Source organism: Aquarana catesbeiana, linkage group LG09 (assembly GCF_042186555.1).
Source record: "Aquarana catesbeiana isolate 2022-GZ linkage group LG09, ASM4218655v1, whole genome shotgun sequence".
NCBI lineage: Eukaryota > Metazoa > Chordata > Amphibia > Anura > Ranidae > Aquarana > Aquarana catesbeiana.
Window position 1 is genome coordinate 226,911,029 of NC_133332.1, and position 23,898 is coordinate 226,934,926.

General features: G+C 43.1%; 1 protein-coding gene across 1 annotated transcript; it reads left to right on the forward strand.

The window, feature by feature from the left end:
- The first annotated feature begins 238 nt into the window (after nucleotides 1-238).
- On the forward strand, nucleotides 239-18,886 carry UXT (ubiquitously expressed prefoldin like chaperone). Its single transcript, XM_073599876.1, has 6 exons — nucleotides 239-525; nucleotides 7,450-7,531; nucleotides 10,185-10,252; nucleotides 14,874-14,981; nucleotides 15,066-15,129; nucleotides 18,627-18,886. Exons 1-6 carry the CDS (start codon nucleotides 245-247, stop codon nucleotides 18,660-18,662), a joined length of 639 nt encoding a protein of 212 aa, XP_073455977.1. The 5' UTR covers nucleotides 239-244; the 3' UTR covers nucleotides 18,663-18,886.
- Nucleotides 18,887-23,898: the final 5,012 nt, after the last annotated feature.

Sequence of the window (23,898 nt, forward strand, 5' to 3'; positions counted from 1 at the left end):
ACATATTTAGGGGCCACACAAGCGAGTCAGGGGCCCAGTTTGCATACTGCATGAGCCACATATGGTAAGAAAAGCTCTGAAAGCCTTTCAGCCACATGTGGCCCCCTGAGCTGACTAGAGAACAGCTGTGGCTCCTGAGCTGTCTAAGGGCCCCCACCTGTCACTGAGCGGCTCCAGCTCGGTCTTCTTCTCCCCCTGTAGTAGACGGGTGACATGGTGGCGGAGGAGCCCGCTGTAGAAGGTTATGAACACGATGGGCAGCACCACCCACAGCCGAATGCTGGAATCCAGCAGCAACTCAGGCGTCGCCATCTTGTCCCGGCCGAGCACCGGAAACCGGACAGCAGCTTTTCCCTATCACTTCCGATCCCTCGAACGCGCTTCCGCCAGGGACCAACATGGCCGCCCGGGGCGCCTTGCACCCCACGTGACGTCCGGAAGTGGCCCGGTGGCTGTTCGTGTCATGGAGGAGAAGGTGCTGAGATACGAAGCCTTCGTGACTGACACCCTGCAGCGAGACCTGAGGTGTGAAGCACGTGACCTGCCTTCCTTACCATCTGATCTCCCCTATTTACCCCTTCCCCCCCCCCCCACGTGACCTCTGCTTGTCACCTGACCTCATGCTGGCCATACAAAGTGGGCTCAACAACCCGACTCAGCCAGCTCTTTGGTGACCCCCCCCCCCCCCAATCCCAGCTTCCAAATTATTAGGGGGGTAAACAAAAACATTGTACTGTAGGCGGTCATAGAGTTCAGATGAGTGTTTTACAGTCCATCAGCGTCTCATGTATAACATGGCGATAATGGGGGGGGGGTCAGGAGCCTCAAAAGTAACATTTCTGACCTGTCTTTGACATCTCGGTGCTGTCCACACACACCTCACTGTGATTGTACAATCTCCTTACACTGACCATACATGCTACTGTCTGATTGTATGATATACATTAACCCTTTCTGTGTAATGATTAGGTTGGCGGCATCATCAGCATGTAAACAGACACTTCTACATGTAAAGGAAGGTGATTCCCCCCCATCTATGTATCCCGGGTACACCTGTCCCCCCGAGGTGCCCAGGACCACCATGGCGGGTGTCAGGATGGAGAGCGATGGAAGAGCGCAGTCCCTCCCTGATCTCCCCTGGATAATATGAACCCGGAAGTGCTCAGCTATCAACACTTCTGGGTTCAGAACTATCAAACCCCGGGTCCTCTACCTGTTGAAGAAGCTAATGGAGTACAGTCTGTGCTTGATCAGCTTCAACAGAGTGCAGAGGACATTGGTGTTTCTAATAGACCTCTGATGTCTCCTGAAGGTGGTATTAAACCAGAAATGTAATATATTGCAGCTTATCAATAATTAGATGTGGTGACTGCATTACTTTTATGTTTTAGGGCTCTTTCTCTGTGTACGGAGCCGCTCTGCTCAACGGGGATCGCTCAGTCGATTTCCAGCTGAGCAGGCAGATGACAGGTCCGTCTCTGCACAGTCAGAGTTCTCCTCTATGGGGGATCGGATGAGGACGGACCATAGAGTCCGTCGTCACCCGATCCGATCCGCAGGCGGATGGAAAAGTAGATTTTTCCTCCGTTACACCTTTTCAGATCGGAGTGGGTTGGATGTCAGCGGACCTGAACAGGTCGTTCATGTGAAAGAGGCCTTAGGCTTTTTTCCCCCCTCTGTTTTTACCTGGTGATGTGGACAGTAACACACCTTCTATATTAGTGCAACACAACTCTGGATGAATGAGCACAGAGGTACAGCAGACGGCAGCATTGTCAGCCGGGTGGGGATCAAGGGGGTTGTTAAATGTATTAACAGATTTAAAGTGTTACTAAACCCAGGAACCTGCATTCACTATAGCTGCAGTACATAGAACATGGAAATGCAATAGTTTTAGTATATATAAACTGCTAATTACCTTTTCTCATCAGCATTATATAGCAGTTGTGTGACTTCTATGAGTGTCTGGTGACATGCAGGACCCCCACCCCCCCCTGTCTTTCCTTCTATTGGTTCAACTAGATGGGCTTGTGCCTTTTTGTAACCAGACTATGTAACTATGAATGGACAGTGCTAATTGGCCCTGTGCTGATAACATGCACCCTCCCAAGAAAAAAAAAACTTTCTAGCAATACACACTAAACTGAGCATGTGCAGAGTGCCCCCAAGGTCCTGTTCTATCAGCAGATAGATTGGGGACAGTGGAAGAAGGGGAGGATCAGTGAAGACAGGATTAAACAGCCTTTTTACACAATGCAGAGGATTAACCCCTTAGGTTCCACAGTGGATATAACCAGCATGCTTTACTGCATATACACACTGATTTTACTAGGGTTGCACCGGTACTAGTATCGGTATTGGTGCCGATACCGAGTATTTGCACAAATATCGGTACTCATGCAAATGCACCGATACCTGAAACCGATATTTCAGGCTTGGTTCTTTGAGCTGTCAGTGGGGATGAACAAATGTTCCTCTTTTTAACCCCTTGTTAACCCTTAATTTACTCTAATCAGCCTTAATTAACTCCCTATTCTACTCCATTTAATTATTATTTTCCTACTTTTTTTTTTTTTTTTTATAAACGATACACAATTAAAACTTTTTTTTTTTGTTTGCTTTGTTAGTGAATATTTTCACACATATATATTTACACATTTCACATTAAAAAAAGCGCAAAATGAAAAAAACAAAATCAATTTATTTCATTTGTAAATGACTTTTCAATGCTTTGTACCATTGCTGACAGCTGAAGTGTAAACAAAACAGCTGCGGTAGGTATCAGTAATTGGTATCGGCGAGTACTAAAAAAAAAAAAAAAAAAAAGGATCGGTACTCGTAAAAAAAAAAAAATAGTATCGGTGCATCCCTAGATTTTACTGTTGTGGGTTTAGTAACACTTCGAATACACTAAACAAACAGAAGCCAAACCCCAGCTCACACTTTATATTAAGTTACAGCAAACTGTTTTTTTCCTTTGGGTATAAAGGGTTTATATGAATAAATCAAAGCTGATCATTTTAAAGAGGAGTTCCGCCCCCCCATCAATAAATTAAAAGTCAACAACTACAAATACTGTAGCTGCTGACTTTTAATATTAGAAGAAAAGGAAAAATCCCCTATGTGGTGGACTTTCAAGGCACGATAATTTTTCAAAAGATTTTAGTAGAGTGTTTTTATCATTTCAAAAAATATTTATTAGAAAAATATACAGAAAAAGTATATACAAGAGCATGGAATGTTTTAACACATCTAAAACGTATACACCGTCATATACAATGTGATACAATACAGTCTATACTTCTTGCACCCGATGCGTTTCAGAGTACTAAGTTGTCTCCTTCTTCAGGGTTATTTAGCAAGAAGAAACTATGTTTCTAGAATAAAGCAATAAATTAATGAGTACATAGTATTGACATTGGTGTTTGGTGACATACAATATTATTAAAGTGCAGTGTTGAAAGAAACACTTACAAATGTTGTGACGGTATAATTAACATTCCAGTAGTTGTCCCTTTAAAAACATACGAGAGTGCAAATGCTTTCAAGTTCTCATTCAAGAGATCCCCAGTGGTATATATGTACAAATGTCAGACTTAAGAAGGAGCCCGCCTGTTGACCCAACACCCCCTCCTCCGCAAGGGGAGGGATGACCAAAGGGCAAAAATATCAAGTATCATTAAACCATTTAGGGCTGGCCTAAAATGTTCATTAAAGTGATCATAAAGGTCCATTTTTTATTTTTTTTTTAACAACAAACATATACTTACCTGCTCTGTGCAATGGGATTGCACAGAGCAGCCGTGAACCTCCTCTTTTCGGGTACCCTGACGGTCCACCTGGCCCCTCCCCCTCTGTCCAGTTCCCCTATGGGAAGCGTCAACACAGACAGCGGGACTTGGCCCCGCCCCCCCCCACTCTCTCATCACTGGCTTTGATTGACAGCACTGGGAGCCAATGGCTCCCGGTGCCCCAGCAAAGCCAGTGAGGGGAGAGAAGAGCTGCAGACGTGCACGGCGCTGGATCGAATGAGGGCTCAGGTAAGTAAAGGGGGGAGGGGGTGCAGTAAGGTAAAAAATGTTTAGGCTTTACAACCACTTTAAGGCTCGGTTCACACTAGCCCGACTCCAAAGTCGCACGACTTTCAGGGCAACTTTGAAATCCGACTTTTGATTCAAGTTTAATGTGATATTTTACACTCTGTGGCATTTAAGTTGTATCAAAGTCGGACCAAAGTAGTGCAGGAACCTTTTCAAAAGTTGGAGCGAATTGTGTCGGATCAGTTAAGACGGCTCTCATAGGGAGCCATATCATTTTACATGTCCTGTGACTTGTGCTCTCACAAGTCGGATCCCATGTCACACCAGTGTGAACTGAGCCTTACATATGAAAAAAATATATATATATTTTGCAACAAAAGGGTTAAAGTGGTAGTAAAGTCTTGTCAGCCATTTTGACTTACAGGTAAGTTTATAATAAAGCTTAGCTGCGGGTAAAATGAATATCTCCTAAACGTGCACCGTTTAGGAGATATTCCATGGAGCAGCGTGTAGGAGATATTCCATGGAGCAGCGTGTAGGATATATTCCATGGAGCAGCGTGTAGGAGATATTCCATGGAGCACCGTGTAGGAGATATTCCATGGAGCACCGTGTAGGAGATATTCCATGGAGCACCGTGTAGGAGATATTCCATGGAGCAGCGTGTAGGAGATATTCCATGGAGCAGCGTGTAGGAGATATTCCATGGAGCAGCGTGTAGGAGATATTCCATGGAGCAGCGTGTAGGAGATATTCCATGGAGCAGCGTGTAGGAGATATTCCATGGAGCAGCGTGTAGGAGATATTCCATGGAGCAGCGTGTAGGAGATATTCCATGGAGCAGCGTGTAGGAGATATTTCATGGAGCGCCGTGTAGGAGATATTCCATGGAGCGCCGTGTAGGAGATATTCCATGGAGCACCGTGTAGGAGATATTCCATGGAGCGCCGTGTAGGAGATATTCCATGGAGCAGCTTGTAGGAGATATTCCATGGAGCAGCGTGTAGGAGATATTCCATGGAGCAGCGTGTAGGAGATATTCCATGGAGCAGCGTGTAGGAGATATTCCATGGAGCAGCGTGTAGGAGATATTCCATGGAGCAGCGTGTAGGAGATATTCCATGGAGCAGCGTGTAGGAGATATTCCATGGAGCAGCGTGTAGGAGATATTCCATGGAGCAGCGTGTAGGAGATATTCCATGGAGCACCGTTTAGGAGACATCCCATGGAGCAGCAGCCGGTAATATCGCCAGTAAATGCGCTCTGAAGGAACGGCATACTGCACCGTTCCTTGAGAGGTCTGTGCCGTAAACAGTGACTCCTGTGCGCATGCATTTGAGTGACATCACTCGGTTCGGCCGTTCAGACAGTCAGAGTCTGCAAACCCAGAAGGAAGACCGGGTGAAGATGGAAGCCCTGTCAGTGGTGACAGCACATTGGTGGAGGCCTTCATTTTAGGGTAATGCCCCGTACACACGGTCGGATTTTCCAACGGAAAATGTGTGATAGGACCTTGTTGTCGGAAATTCCGACCGTGTGTGGGCTCCATCACACATTTTGCATCGGATTTTCCGACACACAAAGTTTGAGAGCAGGATATAAAATTTTCCGACAACAAAATCCGTTGTCAGAAATTCCGATCGTGTGTACACAAATCCGACGGACAAAGTGCCACGCAAGCTCAGACTAAATAAAGAGATGAAAGCTATTGGCCACTGCCCCGTTTATAGTCCCAAGGTACGTGTTTTAGGTCACCGCGTTTAGAACGATCGGATTTTCCGTCAACTTTGTGTGACCGTGTGTATGCAAGACAAGTTTGAGCCAACATCAGTCAGAAAAAATCCTAGGATTTTGTTGTCGGAATGTCCAATCAATGTCCGATCGTGTGTACGGGGCATTAGTCTTTCATAATGTGCTAGTATGCGATGCATACTAGCATATTATGACATAGCTTTACAATATTTTTTTTTCTCTACAAAGTCGAATTGTACGCTGTAAGCTGAACATACACAATACAATGTGATTGTACAGTCTGCTTTAAGATGGCCACACATGTTTATAATGCCTTTAAAGCTCACCACATGTTACAGTGTGACGCTACAATTTCCTTTAGATCCGCCAACAACTATGTAGCGTAACTGTAGTGAAAGTACTGGTAGTGCCCAATAGGATATACATTAAATGGACTGTTTAGGTAGGTCCTCATGGTTTTATTAAATCTAAAGAAAATTGTACAGTCAGTTTGTAATGTATGTGATGCAAAGGCCTGACCCATTGGTAAGACTGAATAAAGCGTTAGGCCTTCACATTACACAGGAATGGTAAATATTAAGGCGATTGTACAATCAAATTGTGACATATATACCCAGACTAAGACTTACCCTTAGCAGGGTAATGTGAGGACCTACCTAATTGATGGTAGTTATTTGACCTGCCATAGGTATTGGCAGTTTGAAAAGAGATTGGTACAATCATATTGCAATATGTATGGCCAGCTGAAGATTTTCCAACACCTATGTCTTTATGAGGACCTATATGACTTACTATCCTAATACCTGCCTGAGGTCAGGGCTGATGAAAAGACACTCATAACATTTACAAGTAACAAAGGTGCTGTAAGAATTACATGAAACAAAAAGTATGCCGTTCCCCGGCAGCCAGCACAGAGTGTTTGTTATCAGCCCGGTGGTCAGGTGGCAGGAGACAGATCATCCTCTACAGGGGCCATAGAACCTGACACTGGACTGACATTTGTGCCCTGACAGGGAGAGAATACAAGTAAATAACAGCACACACAGCCAGCCCAGCCATTTGTTACTTTTGTAACAAAGTAAGAACAGAGATTCAGATCCTTACAAAAGCATGTTTGTGAGACTGGTCCTCTTTAAAGTGAAGCTGTCATGAGAACAATATAAGGCCTGCCCTTGCTGTATGAAAATGCTAGTTCCCTGGCTGTTATAATAACACACATGCTTGGGTATGTGAGAAACTGATCAATAGTCATGGCTAGCCCCCTCTCATATCCACGTAACTGGTGATTGATTGATCAGGGATCGAGTGCTGAATTGTGGAAGGCGGGGGGACATGGTGTCACATATTCCCCCTTACTAGGTTTTTCTCGGTGCTCCAGCAGTGGATTTGCCTGGCTTGACATAGTACTAAAGACAAGAGCAGGAACTTTATATCCTGCTGACACCTAGCAAGACCCAGTAATCACAACAAGCGAGGACCTTATTGATCATCTGGCTCTTCAGGGTGAACCAGAAGATGATAACACTATCCTTTATATACTCCATCACATTCCTCCCTTGAGGGGATTCTGCTTATAAACTGTCTGCAATGGCTGTATGTAAATGTTTGGGAGTTTTCATTGCTGCTGTTAATTATGATGGAATTATTTTCATCACAGGAGAGTGTTGGAGAACCGGGACAGCGTCTATGAGAAGATCAGCCAGTATTTGCAGCTGAAGAACGTCATTGAGAGGTTGCAGGTAACATGCCGGTACCACGTTCATGTGACATCACTGGGCCAATCAGTGCTGCGGTGCCTTCTGTCTATTTAGTTATAAGGGTGCCAAAAGCGAACCCCTGTTTTACCCATTCAGGACAAAGCAACAGGATAGGTATATTCCCTGTTCAAAGCATATACTCACCTTTCCTTGACACCCCCGCAGCTCCATAGAGCACCTAGAATGTAGGAAATACACTGTATTACCAAAAATATTGGGACGCCTGCCTTTACATACACATTAACTTTAATGGCATCCCAGTCTTAGTCCGTAGGGTTCAATATTGAGTTGGCGCACCCTCTGCAGCTATAACAGCTTCAACTCTTCTGGAGTGTGTCTATGGAAATGTTTGACCATTCTGTCAGAAGCGCATTTGTGAGGTCAGGCACTGATATTGAATGAGAAGGCCTGGCTCGCAGTCTTGGCTCTAATTTATCCCAAAGGAGTTCTATGGGGTTGAGGTCAGGACTCTGTGCAGGACAGTCAAGTTCCTCCACCCCAAACTCACTCATCCATGTCTTTATGGACCTTGCTTTGTGCACTGGTACATAGTCATCTTGGAACAGGAAGGGGCGGAGGAACTTGACTGGCCTGCACAGAGTCCTGACCTCAACCCGATAGAACACCTTTGGGATGAATTAGAGCAGAGACTATGAGCCAGGCCTTCTCATCCAACATCAGTGCCTGACCTCACAAATGCATTTCTGGAAGAATAGTCAAACATTCCCATAGACACACTCCTAAACCTTGTGGACAGCCTTCCCAGAAGAGTTGAAGTTGTTATAGCTGTAAAGGGTGGGCCAACTCAATATTGAACCTTACAGACTAAGACTGGGATTCCATTAAAGTTCATGTGCATGTAAAGGCAAGCGTCCCAATACTTTTGGTAATATAGTGTACCTGGTACTTTTGGGTATATAGGAGCAAGTGACCCACTCCGTGTGACACTGCTGAGCCAATCAGTGCTTTCACACAGGAGTCCATTGCCCTGTATAAGCTACAACTTTGAATGGGCAAAGCACGGGCTCACACTTTACAGTGGTTTATTTTTTATTTATTAAGGTTAGGGTTAAAAAAATTTAAAATTTTAATACATATATATTTTTTAAAGTGGAATTAAAATGCACTATACAGTATTTATAAATATTTTCTTTTTAATAGGTCCCCGGAAGATTTATGCCATAAGGTGCTAATATGGTAGACTTCTCTATCATCCTCCAGCACTGTGCTGTTAGCACTCCAGCACTTCTGTCCTTTCCCAGTCTTTTTTCCGGGCTCGCTCTGTTCAGCTGCTTTAATGGCAGGCGGCGATGACATCACTCCTGTGCGTGCGCACTGGAGTCACAGAGCAGTGCCGTGAATGTACTCTGAGCTGTGCCTGCCCAGCTCAGTGTATATTATGGCTGACAGGCCAGTAGAAGCATTTATGATAGAAGAGACCAATAAGCTCCCTTCTGCCATAAAATTGTGCAGGTCAGTGGGTTTTAAAAAAAGTTTACTTTAATTCCGCCTTAAGGTTAATATTAAAAATTGCCTATTAATGTTATGTTCTTTCCAGCCAGCAAGTGGGGCTTTTACACTCAGGAGTTAATAATTCAGACCAGTGCCTCTACCCCCTCTCTCTATACCCCTCTGTCTGTGGTTTCAATCACACAGAGCAAACCTCAGTGTCTGCTGTGCTGTCTCTTTGACCCCTTTCACACCGAGGGTGTTTTGCAAGCGCTATAGCGTTAAAAATAGCGCCTGCAATCCGCCCTCAAACAGCTGCAGCATTGTCTCCAGTGTGAAAGCCCGAAGGCTTTCACACCGGAGCGCTGCGCTGGCAGGACGTCAGGAAAAGTCCTGTCAGCAGCTTCTTTGGAGCGGTGTGCTTACCGCTCCTCCACCGCTGCTCCCCATTGATATCAATGGAGCAGCGCTGGGATACCGCTGGCAAAACGCAGCTATTGCGGCGCATTGCGGACGGTTTTAACCCTTTCTCGGCCGCTAGCGGGGGTAAAAGCGCCCCGCTAGCGGCCGAAATGCGCCGCTAATCCGACGGTAAAACGCCGCTAAAATAGCGGCGTTTTATCGCCGACGTTATGGGGGGCTCGTGTGAAAGGACTCTTAAGCTAGGTTATAATGCTCTAAAAAGTGGTAAAATAAGTAAAATTGACGCCAAACCAGTAAAGTTTCCCCATAAAGCGGAACTCCATCCATGAAAATACCTTTAGCTTTCCTCGTTCCTCTCCCCTCTGTCCTAAAAGAAGTGTGCGCTGGTGGACCACCCGTGTTTTTCGGATATGGCAGAGACCTGTGGCACATTTGCACACACGGGGCATTTCTGCAGACGTGCAAACAAACCACAGGCATCAAAAGGGCTCTCTGCTAGGTCTTGGTATGGTGTATTCGCACATATTGGGAAATGGCCCAAGTGCTTCACAGGTACCAGATAATGAAAGATGGCGGTGCTGAAGGATGACCGGAGGATAACAGTATCCCCGGGAAAAGTTCCTCTTTAAAGTAGACCTAGTGTAAGAAACCTAACTTCACACGAATTGACTCCAGCATGTACCAAACATTGAAATACCAAATCATTAGATTTGTGATCATTTCTAATGTAGTAATTGACTTTTAACTATTTCTCTCATCACAGGAATTAGACTCTGGACCTTTAAAAACACAGGTCGATTTGGGCTGTAACTTCTATGTGAATGCGGAAGTGTAGGTATTCTTTACTATTGTGAATGTAAAGGACTTGTGTATGGGATGTGTAGAGTGATGGGAAGGCATCTGTGTTGCCATAGCATTTCGGTTAATAATAAGCTGGTTAAAAGTCATTATTTCTCTACTGAGTACTTGTCGCTTCTAGCAAAGTTACTCAGGCAGGTCCCCAAGGTTCTCCAGGGGACCAGATGATCCTTTGGGGGCTCCTACATACAGTGCATCCGGAAAATATTCACTTTTTCCACATTTTTTTATGTTACAGCCTTATTCCAAAATGGGTTAAATTCATTATTTTCCTCAAAATTCTACATACAATACCCCATAATGACAACGTGAAAGAAGTTTGAAATCCTTGCAAATTTATTAAATTAAAAAACAAAAAAATCACATATACTTTTGCCATGACACTCAAAATTAAACTCAGGTGCATCCTGTTTCCACTGATCATCCTTGAGATGTTTCTACAGCTTGATTGGTGTCCACCTGTGGTAAATTCAGTTGATTGGACATGATTTGGAAAGGCATACACCTGTCTATATAGTACCACAGTTAACAGTGCATGTCAGAGCACAAACCAAGCTATGAAGTCCAAGGGATTGTCTGTAGACCTCCGAGACATGATTGTTTTGAGGCACTGATCTGGGGAAGAACAAAGGAGGTGTTGTCCCAATAAGCGTTATAGTATTTTAGAGGTGAGCCCCCATCCCAATTATTCTACAGAACCAAAACACACTCCACAGGAGTGCAACTCCTCTGACGGGACTTTTAATACAGGGTCACCTCTAATGACGGTACAAAAGTAGTAAGAATTTTTAAAAAATTATTGATATTTATTAAAGAATCTGTATAAAAATGATTAGCATGACCTAACAATGATACATAAATTAAAATGGATGCATGTAAGTGAGGAAAAACCAGTATATGAGACAATGACCAATTGTAATGATACAGGTTGATTGAACACCAATAATCATAAGACCCGACGTTTCGAGGTAAGCAAGGGGTTGACCTCTTCTTCAAGGGTAACGACAATTGGTCAGGAAGATTATTTCATCTAAAAGGTTAACAGAAGCAGAACAGGAGTAAATGGACAAGAACATGTATCAGGCATTCACATCAAAAACAGCAGAGAGTATGTAGTTTACAATACATAAATCATCTACAGTAATTACAACACTTATCCATTTTTAGTGTGTATATACAAAATATACTGACCACTCAAGTTCATATGAAAATTTCCATGAACATTCTCAGCATCCAGTAGGAAGCAATGCCATCCGTCACGGCTCCACAGGGGTCCAAGACCAGAAATCAGAGGGAGATGAAAGAAAGAAGAAGGAATAACCGACAAGTATCGCAGAAACAGATCTGGGGAAGGATACAGAAAAACTTCTGCAGCATTGAAGGTCCCAATGAGCACAATGGCCTCCATCATCCGTAAATGGAAGAAGTTTGGAACCACCAGGACTCTTCCTAGAGCGGGCTGCCCTGCCAAACTGAGCGGTCGGGGGAGAAGGGCCTTAGTCAAGTAGGTGACCAAGAACCCGATGGTCATTCTGGCAGAGCGCCAGCATTTCTCTGTGGAGAGAGGAGAAACTTCCATAAGAACAACCATCTCTGCAGCACTCCACCAATCAAGCCTGTATGGTAGAGTGGCCAGATGGAAGTCACTCCTCAGAAAAAGGCACATGACAGCCTGCCTGGAGTTTGCCAAAAGGCACCTGAAGGACATTTTCAGACCATGAGAAACAAAATTCTCTTGTCTGATGAAACAAAGATTGAACTCTTTGGCCTGAATGGCAAGTGTCATGTCTGGAGGAAACCAGGCACCGATCATCACCTTGCCAATACCATCTCCACAGTGAAGCATGGTGGTGGCAGCATCATGCTGTGGAGATGTTTTTCAGTGGCAGGAACTGGGAGACTACTCAGGATCGAGGGAAAGATGAATGCAGCAATGTACAGAGACACCCTTGATGAAAACCTGCTCCAGACTGCTCTGGACCTCAGACTAGGGCGAAGGTTCATCTTCCAACAGGACAATGACCCTAAGCACAGAGCCAAGATAACAAAGGAGTGGCTATGGGACAACTCTGTGAATGTCTTTGAGTGGCCCAGCCAGACTTGGACCCGATTGAACATCTCAGGATATATCTGAAAATGGCTGTGCACCGACACTCCCCATCTAACCTGATGGAGCTCGAGAGGTCCTGCAAAAAAAAAATGGGAGAAACTAAACCAAAAATAGGTGTGCCAAGCTTGTAGCATCATACTCAAAGACTTGAGGCTGTAATTGGTGCCAAAGGAGCTTCAACAAAGTACTGAACAATGGCTGTGAATACTTATGTACATGTGATTTTGTATTTATTTTTAATAAATTTGCAAAGATTTCAAAAAAACTTCTTTCACGTTGTCATTATAGGGTATGTTTGTAGAATTTTGAGGAAAATAATGAATTTAATCAATTTTGGAATAAAGCTGTAACATAACAAAAGGTGAAAAAAGTGAAGCGCTGTGAATACTTTCCGGATGCACTATACTCCATACTTTGCAGAAATGTAAAGCATCTGCAAAATCTATAATCATAAAACATTGGGGAAGATTTCCTAAAACTGGAGCACACAGAATCTGGTGCAGTTGTGCATGGTAACCAATCAGCGCACAGGTTTTATTATCAAAGCCTAATTGAACAAGCTGAAATTAGAAGCTGATTGGTTACTATTCACAGCTGCACAAGACTCTGTGTGCACCAGTTTTAGGAAATCTCCCCCATTGTGTTTTAGTGTGTGTAGCTACATTGGTTTTTGTAGCTTTTTTTTTTTTTTTTTTTTTGGTCGTGTCCAGACCTACCTCTGGGCCAACACATCATTTTATCCTAAACTCTATAGGAACACGTCACAGCTCAAGTAAATGCTTTGTGCTGTGTGTGACAAATGTATTGTGGGATATTGGATTGCACGCTGGGAGCCAAGCTGTGTTCTCTGATTTCATTTTACGTGACAAACCCAGCATAGGAAATACATTCTAACAGACTGGAAAACACACATGGGTTTTAAAGCTGAACTCCAAGCAACCAGCTAAATACACCATTGAAATACACTGATCAAAATTCATCCAACTCAGCAGTGTGTGGCCATCCCTTCTCAGCAGAAGTCGATCATTAGATGGGCTCTGTTAAGGGGACATGCTGGAAAACTTTTATCAATCAGCATCTTCAGCAGTGGGTGAAGCTGTGAGAATGCTATGTCCTAGTGGGGGGATACCTCTATCTACCTCGTTTGTGTTCAGCCCCATAACCAAATGAATAAATGACCCATCTTCGGCCAGCTTTACACAACCCATCTTCAGATGTTTACATTCCTTGTAATAAGAAAAAAGTTGCCCACATTTTTTTTTTAAAAGGACAGTGTCAAAATAAAAAACAAAATAAATAAGAAGCAGAAGCGAACGCATACATGAAAACACCTTTTTCATATGCGGGTTCAAACCACACATGTGAGGTATCGCCGCGATCGGTAGAGCGAGAGCAATAATTCTAGCCCTAGACCTCCTCTCTAACCCAAAACTGGTAACCTGTAGAAATTTTTAAATGTCTTCTATGCAGATTTTTAAGGGTAAAAGTTTGTCACCATTCCAGGAGCGGGCGCAATTTTGAAGCGAGACATGATGGGTATCAGTTTACTCGGCGTAAAAAAAAAAAATTGGGCTAACTTTACTGTTGTCTTATTTTTTATTCAAAAAAAGTGTATTTTTTTTTTTTCCAAAAAATTCTCTAGGGTGTTAGAAAAAAAACAATATAAAAACAATATAAAAGTAATTTTCTAGCAAACAAAAATTATTTTAACTTGTAAACAACAAATCTCAAAAAGAGGCTCGGTCCTTAACTGGTTAAAGGGTAGCTTTTGTAGGGAAAAAAAATAGCAAAAAAAAATATGGTGTAAACAACTGCAACACAAGTCATATTGTATTTGAATGTTTTTTAAAAAATGACCATTCCTTTTCAACCTGGAGGAGTCCTGTACAAAAATGGTGTACAGAACACCCCAGAAATCTAATTTCCTGCATGTGTGATTGGCTCACAGATTTTCCCAGAAGTCTGCACTAAGCTACAAGTCAGATTTTGGGCATCCCCTGCAAGAAAAATGTAATTTTTGGTGTGATGCTCCCAAAAGTAAATCATGTCTCAAGGGGTCGCAGACCCTAACATTTTTCCTCATTAGAACCTTGCAAGTGCAGCAGCTGATTGATAATTATAAAACTGTCACATACAGACACATGGACACAGACAAACAGACAACTCTTTTTTCAGAATAACAAAAGGTAGGAATCTGCAACAAAGCTAGTTAAAATCCCTGCAATATACATAGATCACCCAGAGGGGAATGTTTTTTTCTCAACAAAAGTGGAGTTACTCTTTACCTAAAGCTGGGAAAAGTCAGGGCATCAGCCTGGCTGAGCTGTATAAATTTTAGGACTGCATGAATAAAAATACAAATTCTTTGGGAGGTAAACACTTCCCATACATGGATTTCTTCCATGGATTTCACTGTTTGCCTGAAGTTTAGTTTTAAATGTACAAATTTATTCCGTTTTTTTTTTTTTCTTTATTTCTTGCCAGTCCTGACTCATCGAAGATATTCCTGGCTTTGGGTTTTGGATTTTATGCTGAACTGACGCTGGATGAAGCGCTAAAATTTATCGAAAAGAAGAACAAAATGTTGACTCAGTAAGAAAATCTGTGACAGGACTCTTTATGCAAAACGATGTGCTCTGTAACTTTGTACTTTTTAATTATGACTTTATTTTCCAGAATTAGTGAAAATCTGACCAAGGATGCTACAAATATTAAAGCCCACATCCGACTAGTCCTGGAGGTAAGAAATAATCACCCACAGCTGTGTACTTATTATTCTGTCTAGCAATGGTGTTGATTTACTAAAGGCAAGTAGACTGTGCACTTTGCAAAGTGCTGTTGCGCTCTGCAAGAGCAGTTGCTCCAGAGCCTAGTAAAGGAGCAGAAGATTTACTCATTTCCATCATCCAATCATATGCAAGCAAAAATGCTGTTTTTTAAAAAAAAATTTCCTTGCATATGATTGGGTACTCTTTTTAAAGTGAAGCTCTACCTCAGTTACTAAGCTCTGGAACAACTGTACTTGCAAAGTGCACAGTCTAATAGCCTTTGGTAAATCAACCCCATAGTGTGTCAGATAATGTGTGCAGATTACAGATTCTGTAAGTAAAGAAACAAGACACATGAGGAAGATAGAAATCTGTTCCAATAAGCTTAGACTTCACAATATCTATATGAAAGAAATTAGTCAAATATACAATGAACTTTGAGGCCAGGTTCACACCTATGCGAATTGGATGCGGGTTCCCTCCACATCCAATTCGCATGACAGGAGATTGTGACCGGCTCTCGATGGAGCCGGTTCACATATCTTTGTTGCGGCTGTGCGTCTTTGGCTCAGTTTCAGGGCTGAATTCAGCCAAAAATTCGACCGTGATTCGTCCCTGAAAAGGAGAATAGGGACGCACCAGACCCCTGCTGCGAGCCGCATATGTCAGAGGTGTGAACCCAGCCTAAAGGATAAAAGCAAATTGGAACGCTTTTTATTTATAATTGGAATATATTCAAGCAGCATATGCAACAGCACATTCTGTATGCTGCTCTTTTTGTTTTTTTTTTGTTTTTTTAGTTAAGTATTGACACCCTGTGCTGGCAGCACATGGGAGAGTTGGACCGCTGTTCTCACACACAACACAGCCATTCGACACGTTCCTCTGCACAGTTTGTTGGGAGGGTTTCAGACCACCGAAAACCTGGCTCTCTGCCCTTTGAGTAGCAGGTCCTACTCTCCTACGTTTTGCAAGCACAGGCTTTTCTAACTCAATTGGGCTTTAACTTAAATCAATATAGTGTACAGTGTGTATTTTCACTCTGGAATCAATACATCTAACCACTTCCCGTATGACAACATATGATATCCTCGGGTTGAAGTGGTTATACCGGGATGATGCCTGCAGGCATTATCCCGGTATTAAAATTTTCAGCTGGCGATTCCCTCTTTACTAAAAGTGATTTGGGTGCCTGAACAGCCACTCGATCACCTCTGCGTGTGGCGGAAGGGGGTCGTCGTCATCCCCCCCCCCGCTGCTGCCTTTCCTGGGCTCTGCTGTCCAATCGCAAAGCCCGAGAGTGATACAAACTGACGTTGTTCCTCCCTCTCTGTGATCCTAGGAATTGCACGCGACGAGGATTTAATCACTTCCAGTTTCAAGTCTTTTTTTACCTGGCCATAAGCGGCCAGGAAAGAAGCTGATCAGACATTTAACAAAATGCCAATAAAATTCATGAAAGTGTATTTTTGCCCAAAAAAAAGCATTTTAAAAACCGATATGCAAATACCACGTGACATAAAAAATTGTAGCACTCGTCATTTTATTCTCTAGGGTCTCTGTTAAAAATATATATATAATGTATGGGGGTTGTAAGTAATTTACTGGCAAAAAAATACAGATTTTTACATGTAGGAGAGAAATGTCAGAATTGGCCTGGGTGAGAATGGGTTAAAATACTTACCCAGGTTCCTCCAGGTAAAAGCATTAAAGTATCTTTTTATTTGGAGTTTTGACAATGGTTAGAACTTCTGTCAGCCCTATATTGCTGTCTGTGCTCCCACTGTGGAGAATTACTTTCTTTATCCATCTTAGTAAATGTTGTCTCCAGGATGGAAAGTGATGGAAGACCCAGAATTTTACAGTTGTCACCAGAACAGAAATTGGGGGAAGTCTTTAAATGGGGGGCACGTTTCAGTAATAATTGTCTAAAGCCTCGTACACACGCTACGATTGTTGGCCAACCGAGCGTCTGATTTTGGCGTGTGCCAGGATCTCTTCTTGCATACTAATGCCCCGTACACACGGTTGGATTTTCCGACGGAAAATGTGTGATAGGACCTTGTTGTGGGAAATTCTGACCGTGTGTGGGCTCCATCACACATTTTCCATTGGATTTTACGACACACAAAGTTTGAGAGCAGGCTATAAAATTTTCCGACAACAAAATCCGTTGTCGGAATTTCCGATCATGTGTACACAAATCCGACGGGCAAAGTGCCACGCATGCTCAGAATAAATAAAGAGATGAAAGCTATTGGCTACTGCCCCGTTTATAGTCCCGACGTACGTGTTTTACGTCACCGCGTTCAGAACGATCGGATTTTCCGACAACTTTGTGTGACCGTGTGTATGCAAGACAAGTTTGAGCCAACATCCGTCGGAAAAAATCCTAGGATTTTGTTGTTGGAATGTCCGAACAAAGTCCGACCATGTGTACGGCGGGGCATAACAGTACACAATTTTCATGCAACAAACACGATGGTAGTGACGTACTACAAGAAATTTCAGCTCTTGAGCGCCACCCTTTGGGCCCCTTCTGCTAATTTCGTGTTTGGTGAGCATTGATTCCGAGCATGCGTGTTTGTACTTTCGACTTTTGTGTGACGGATTTGTGTACTGTCCATATGAAAATCTGACGTCAAACCGTTGTCCGCCGAAAATTTACTAGCCTGTCATCCAACATTTGTTGGCCGAAAATTGGAAAACAATTGTCTAAAGGAGCGTACTAACGGTCAGATTTTAGGACAACAGTCTGTCAACAGCAATCCCCTGCCAACAATCTTACCGTGTGTACAAGGCTTTAGGGCCTGTGTCAGTGGACTTTGGACTTGTGTTGATGACATTAGTTTGACATCATATTGAGGTGCTTTTGAGATCATTCAGAATTCATTGACAGGTGCATTTGACCTGCAGGTAACCTCCTTCTGACCTGCATTTGAGCTGCTGTAAGTGGGGTTTGCATTACCACATGCAAAACCCGTTGAAGCAAAGAAAAGCACCCTGACACATTCCCTATGAGACTATTTGTTTTACTGTTAGGCCTCAATCACACAGGCCCGTACAACACAATTGAGGCATTTGTTTATGCATGTGGAGCCGCCTGGAGCTGTGCGCACTCAGCCTGTGTTAATGAATGGGCATTCAGCCGCTGCACGGACTCCTGCGCACTGCCAATTTAGCAGTTATACACTCCCTGCACACTTGTCAAAATCAGCTGTGCGCAGGAGTCGGTGCAGCCACAGCATGTCCATTCATTAACACATTTTGCCTGCAAACAGCCCCAGGCGGAGCCACATGCATAAACAAATGTCTCAGGTCTGTGTGTATGTGAATGAGGCTCTACATGTGTGGTCAGCATTAACCTCCTGATTATAATAACCTGCACACAGAGTGCACATGTATGTATGTCTTACAGGAAACAATTGTAAGACTTTTAACTCATGAAAGATTTCCTAAATATTTCTAGGGTCTGCGGGAATTACAGGAGCTGCCTAATGAGTGAGTCAGGACCATACCAATGAGGGATCAGAAATCTTGTCCTCTTTTGTCATTTTGCTGGATGATGGCGACTCAGTGATCTCCCTGCAGGGACCAAGGAGGCTCCTTTATGAGTGTGTCTGTTTACAGTCTGTTTACAAGTACAGTTCTTCTGTTGTATTTTCTTTAGAGACCTGTGTTACAGGGTAATAAATGCAAGAAAAAAAGAGGATTTGATTGGCTTTATGGTACTTTTTTTGTGGCCTTAAAAACAAAGTATAACCACTTACTGATTAGGGTCTATTTATAAAAACATTTAGCATTATTTGTTATTATTTGTTTCTCTTGCTACAACCTAACCCTAAGCAACTGCCATTTTAAGTGAAAAAAATCATGCAACAAAATATGTATACTGTATATAAAATAAGCCACCTAAATAATAATCAATTCTTTCTAGTGTATCAAACCATATGCTCTACCATATACCAAGGGTGTACAAACTTTTTTCAAAGAGAGCCAGATTTGATGAAGTGAACATGCGTGAGGTCCGATCATTTTGCCTGACCTTCTTGAAACCATTAAAATTCGGTCTAATGCCCCGTACACACGATCCGATTTGCCGACAACAAAATCCATGTTTTTTTTTCCGACGGATGTTGGCTCAAACTTGTCTTGCATACACACAGTCACAGAAATCCTGTCGGAAATTCCGATCGCCAAGAACGCGGTGACGTACAACACGTACGACGAGCCGAGAAAAAAAAGTTCAATAGCCAGTGCGGCTCTTCTGCTTGATTCTGAGCATGCGTGGAATTTTGTGCGTCGGAATTTACGACAACGAATTTTTGTTGACGGAAAATTTGAGATCCAGATCTCAAATTTTGTTTGTCGGAAATTCCGATGGAAAATGTCCGCTGGAGCCTACACAGGGTCAGAATTTCCGACAACAAGCTCCCATCGAATATTTGTTGTCGGAAAATCCGATCGTGTGTACACGGCATTAGTGTGTTCATCCGAGCACTAATACACTGCCCAACAAGAATTCTCTTGCCTTTGTGGCTATGTGTGGTAAAGAGATGAGCTCGGGCGTGCTATTTGGATATAGCGTATTTATCGGTTTATAACACACACCTCAACTTTAAAAAGGAAGTTTGAGGAAAAAATTTTAAATTAAGAACTGTGAAGCAAAATAAGGGTCAGTGCCCATCAATGCAGCCTAATCAGTGCCCATCTGCAGCCTCACCATTGCCATGAATGCAGCACCCTCCTTGACATAAATGTAGCACCCACGTTGCCATGAATGCAGCACCCCCCTTGACATGAATGCAGCACCCCCATTAACATGAATGCAGCACCCCCCTTGACATGAATGCAGCACCCCCATTGATATGAATGCAGCACTCCCATTGATATGAATGCAGCACTCCCATTGACATGAATACAGCACCCCCCTTGACATGAATGCAGCACCCCCATTGATATGAATGCCGCACTCCCATTGACATGAATACAGCACCCCCATTGACATGAGTGCAGACTCGCCATTACCATCAGTGCAGCCTGATTCATGCCCATCTGCAGCCTTGGAGGAGACAGGGATGGGGCGGGACGAGCGCCAACAGACATACAGGAGAAACTCCTGTTTTCGCAGCAGCCTTTTTAATAGAAAGTCCCACCTCCTATGATGGACAAAACAGTCGTCCAATGGCAGCACAGGAGACAGGAATTCCTTTTACAGAGGCTGCCGTGTAAACAGGAAAATCCCCTTCCTGTTCCCTCCAAGGCAGCCAGAATATATATATCTTTTGTGGCCCCCCGGTGCTCTGGGATTCGTTGGGGGGCCACAAAAGATATACATGTCAAAATCACCAGGCGGGCCATCTGAAACCGAAATGCGGGCCGCGATTGGCCCGTGAGCCGGACTTTGGACATGCCTGCTCTATACCCATATACCTACTATATATCATCAATTGCTATCCAGTGAATCCACAGAACAAATAGAGAAAAATCTCAGCCACTGCACACCATACAACCCAGCGTGTAATAAGTGATGGCAGCCTCAGCCTAACTCCCTCCAGGCCACGCCCCACAACATGTTTCGCCCCACCCCATCAGTGTGTGTACCCAATTTGTAGAGGGACCCTCTTTGTTGTCCTGGTGACAGACAATGCAAAATTTTAAAGCTGTACCAGACCAGGAGGTGATGGGAAATCTTCCAGACATACGATCGAATGAGCGATTTATTTCCTGTTACATTGGAGAGATTTCCTCTCACTTCCTTTTTGTCTTTGGGGCAAAAGTAAAATAAAATGTCATTGATAAGGCAGCAAATACATCAAAATCTGTGTGCCTGACCTGCCCGTCTGTAGCCTTCGTTTGCTTTGCCGTTTTCTTTCACACACAAGTTTACTTTAAAAATTAGTTGGCAATGGCTGCACCTATACTCTTGTCTTGGCAGGTTAAGCACTTCAATACTGGGTACTTTTCCCCTCTTCCTGCCCAGGCAATTGCGCGGTCATGCAAAGCTGTACCCATTTAAAATTGTTAGCATTTTTTTGAGACAAATAGAGCTTTCTGCTGGTATTTAAGCACCAGTTTTGTTTTTTTGTTTTTTGCTAAACAGATGAAAAAAGGCAGAAACATTTTGAAAATAAAAAACGTTTTTATTCATTTCTGTTATAATTTTTTTTGCAAAGAAGTCATTTTCTCCACTGATGGGCACTGATGAGGCTGCACTGATGAGGTGGCACTGAGGAGGCAGGACTGATGGGCACTGATAAGCTGCACTGATGGGCACTAATGAGGAGGCACGGATAAGGCTGCACTGATGAGACAGCACTGATGAGACGGCACTGATGGGGCTGCACTGAAAATCAGGGCAAAGATGATCAGTGCCCTAATTATCAAAGTAAATGTGCCCTGTCAGCCTTGCTGGTTATCGGCTCTCCTTTCCTCACACAGTGACAGCACCAGAGGAAAGGAATGTCAATAACTGGCAGCTTTGTTTACATGTGATCAGCTGTGATTGGACACAGCTGATCACATGGTAAAGGGAAGCTATGTGTTTTGGGAGCAATGCTGTATTTTGTTTTTATACTCTGAAGGGGTGAGACATCCCATCTTTTGATTCATTGGTCTATGCAAAGATGCCCTTTCTATGCTGAGCTAGGATTTGTTTCTGACAAGCTGCAACCCTTTCACACTGGGGCGGTTTTCAGGCGATTTAGCGCTAGAAATAGCCTCCTATTCATTGCAGTATGTCTTTTCACACTGTGGCTGTGCGCTTGCGGGACTTTCCGAAAAGTCCTGCGAGCAGCATCTGTGGGGCGGGTCGGGAGCGCTGTATTTAGCACCCTTGCAATGAATGGGCATCGCTTTGAAAGCGCCGAAAAACAGGACTTTTTACCATTTTAAAAAACAAAGCTCCCCGTTAGTGGCCAAAAAGCGCCGCTAAAACAGCGCTAAAGTTCTGCTAAAAAGAGCGGCACTTTATCGCTAACGGCAGGGCGTCCTAGTGTAAAAGGGGTCTTATTGCTTTAGGCTTTCAACCCCTGGATTTCATTTTATGTTATACATCTTAGACATCCATCATTAGGATCGAGGATATCTGGCCCCTTTTTGTGTCCAAGCACTCTACTTACTTTGATACTAACCTATCTCATCTATCAACAATCTAAATGTAATAGATTGATTTCAAGGGGTTTCTGTTCCTCTTTCTGGAGCTCCTCTCTTGCCTTACCAACGTGACCATATATTACCTTTATCCCTGCGGTGTTATCCTCCTATGGGCCGGGAGGCTTTTATTGGACTGACTCTTTCTCTTCTTACTACTCTGCACAATTGTCCCATTTATTGGGACTTGTGTTTATGATTATCAAAAATTGTCTTCTATTGCACTACTTCTTAGTGGCCCTGAAGAAGCGGGGGCAGCTGCGAAACGCGTAGACCCACACTAAGGACTAGTGCATTGTCTACTGTGATGTATTTTAGGCAGCTATGTCGGTGCTGCATTTTCTGATATTTTAAAATTGTATCAAATAAAATTGTGGGGTTTTTTTATATAAAAAAATCTTTTGTTTGTTCTTATATGAATATACATAGAAGTGTATCTAAAGTCCCAACTATAGTCTCCTTTGCCTCTATACGCGCTGTATTTTGGCTATGGTATTGAAGTGGTTAATAAGTGAAATTCAGAGATGCCCCAAATTGTAATTATTAGAACCGTCCTTTCTTATTCAATTTTGCACTGGGTTCTCTCAGCTAAGCACACCCTCCAGCCTGCATGCCTGAGCTAAGGGCAGATGGATTCCAGGAAGTAAATGCTACATGAACCATCTGCTCTTACTCAAGATGGCCAGGGCCAAAAATGCTGCGGGAGGGGTTCAAAGTGATTTAGTAAAGTAAAGCATGGAGATATGGATGGATGAATTAAATAGTGTTTTTGGTTTGCAGTGTAGTTCTGCTTTAATACCCCAAAGAACATGCTAATTGTTATAAAGTTTCTTCTTTTATTCAATGATTGTGTTGTTAATCCTCTAAATGTTGTGGTGTTTTTTTTTTTTTCTTTTTATTGCTGAGGCCTGGCCTGCTTAGGACTACTGTGGCCACTTCTAGAGCCCCCTATGATGTTCAACCCTCCTTAGTTTCAAGGAGACACTTTTAGTATCATAAAACATTTCAATTGATATTTTTACAATAGTTTTTTATGCAAAAATGAAGTTTTCTTGTTTGGAATTAGAAGCGTTTACTGTATCTGAAGTAAAAGTAAACCTTTCCTGAGAAAAACACGAAGGCAGCCGTTGCTGACTTCGCATTGTGAAAATGTTGGTTGCCTGACACCTTTTGCGTCAATACTTTGATTCATCAACCCAGAAAAAACACGCAGGACTTCTGATTTAACTCTGTCTTTCCTGATCTGTATACGTGTTCCAGGTCACTGCCTCAGAAAGTACTGAAGCCAGAGAGTCAGCATAACAGCCAGTCAACAAGCATTTTCAGAAGATCAGCAATGACACATTCCATTCTCTGATCCAGAGACTTCAATACATTCTAAGTCATGACTAACGCTGGCCAAAAACTATACGAAAAATCGGCTAAACGCCTTTTTGGAAAAAGGAACATTCGGCCGTGAGCGCAAACGATAGTGCCATCATGTAATGACCGATAAATCGTTCAATGGACATAAATTATTGCATTTTTTGTTTATTTTTTTACATATACCTAGTGCAGACAGTTCGCACAGGAAACACATTAACCTTTCA

Bases quoted from the DNA above. Each gene is read 5' to 3' on its own strand.
- UXT (XM_073599876.1), top strand. From the start codon at position 245: ATGAACACGATGGGCAGCACCACCCACAGCCGAATGCTGGAATCCAGC. The intron at 526-7,449 runs GTGTGAAGCACG...TTTTCATCACAG, and splicing joins ACCCTGCAGCGAGACCTGAG to GAGAGTGTTGGAGAACCGGG. The intron at 7,532-10,184 runs GTAACATGCCGG...CTCTCATCACAG, and splicing joins ACGTCATTGAGAGGTTGCAG to GAATTAGACTCTGGACCTTT.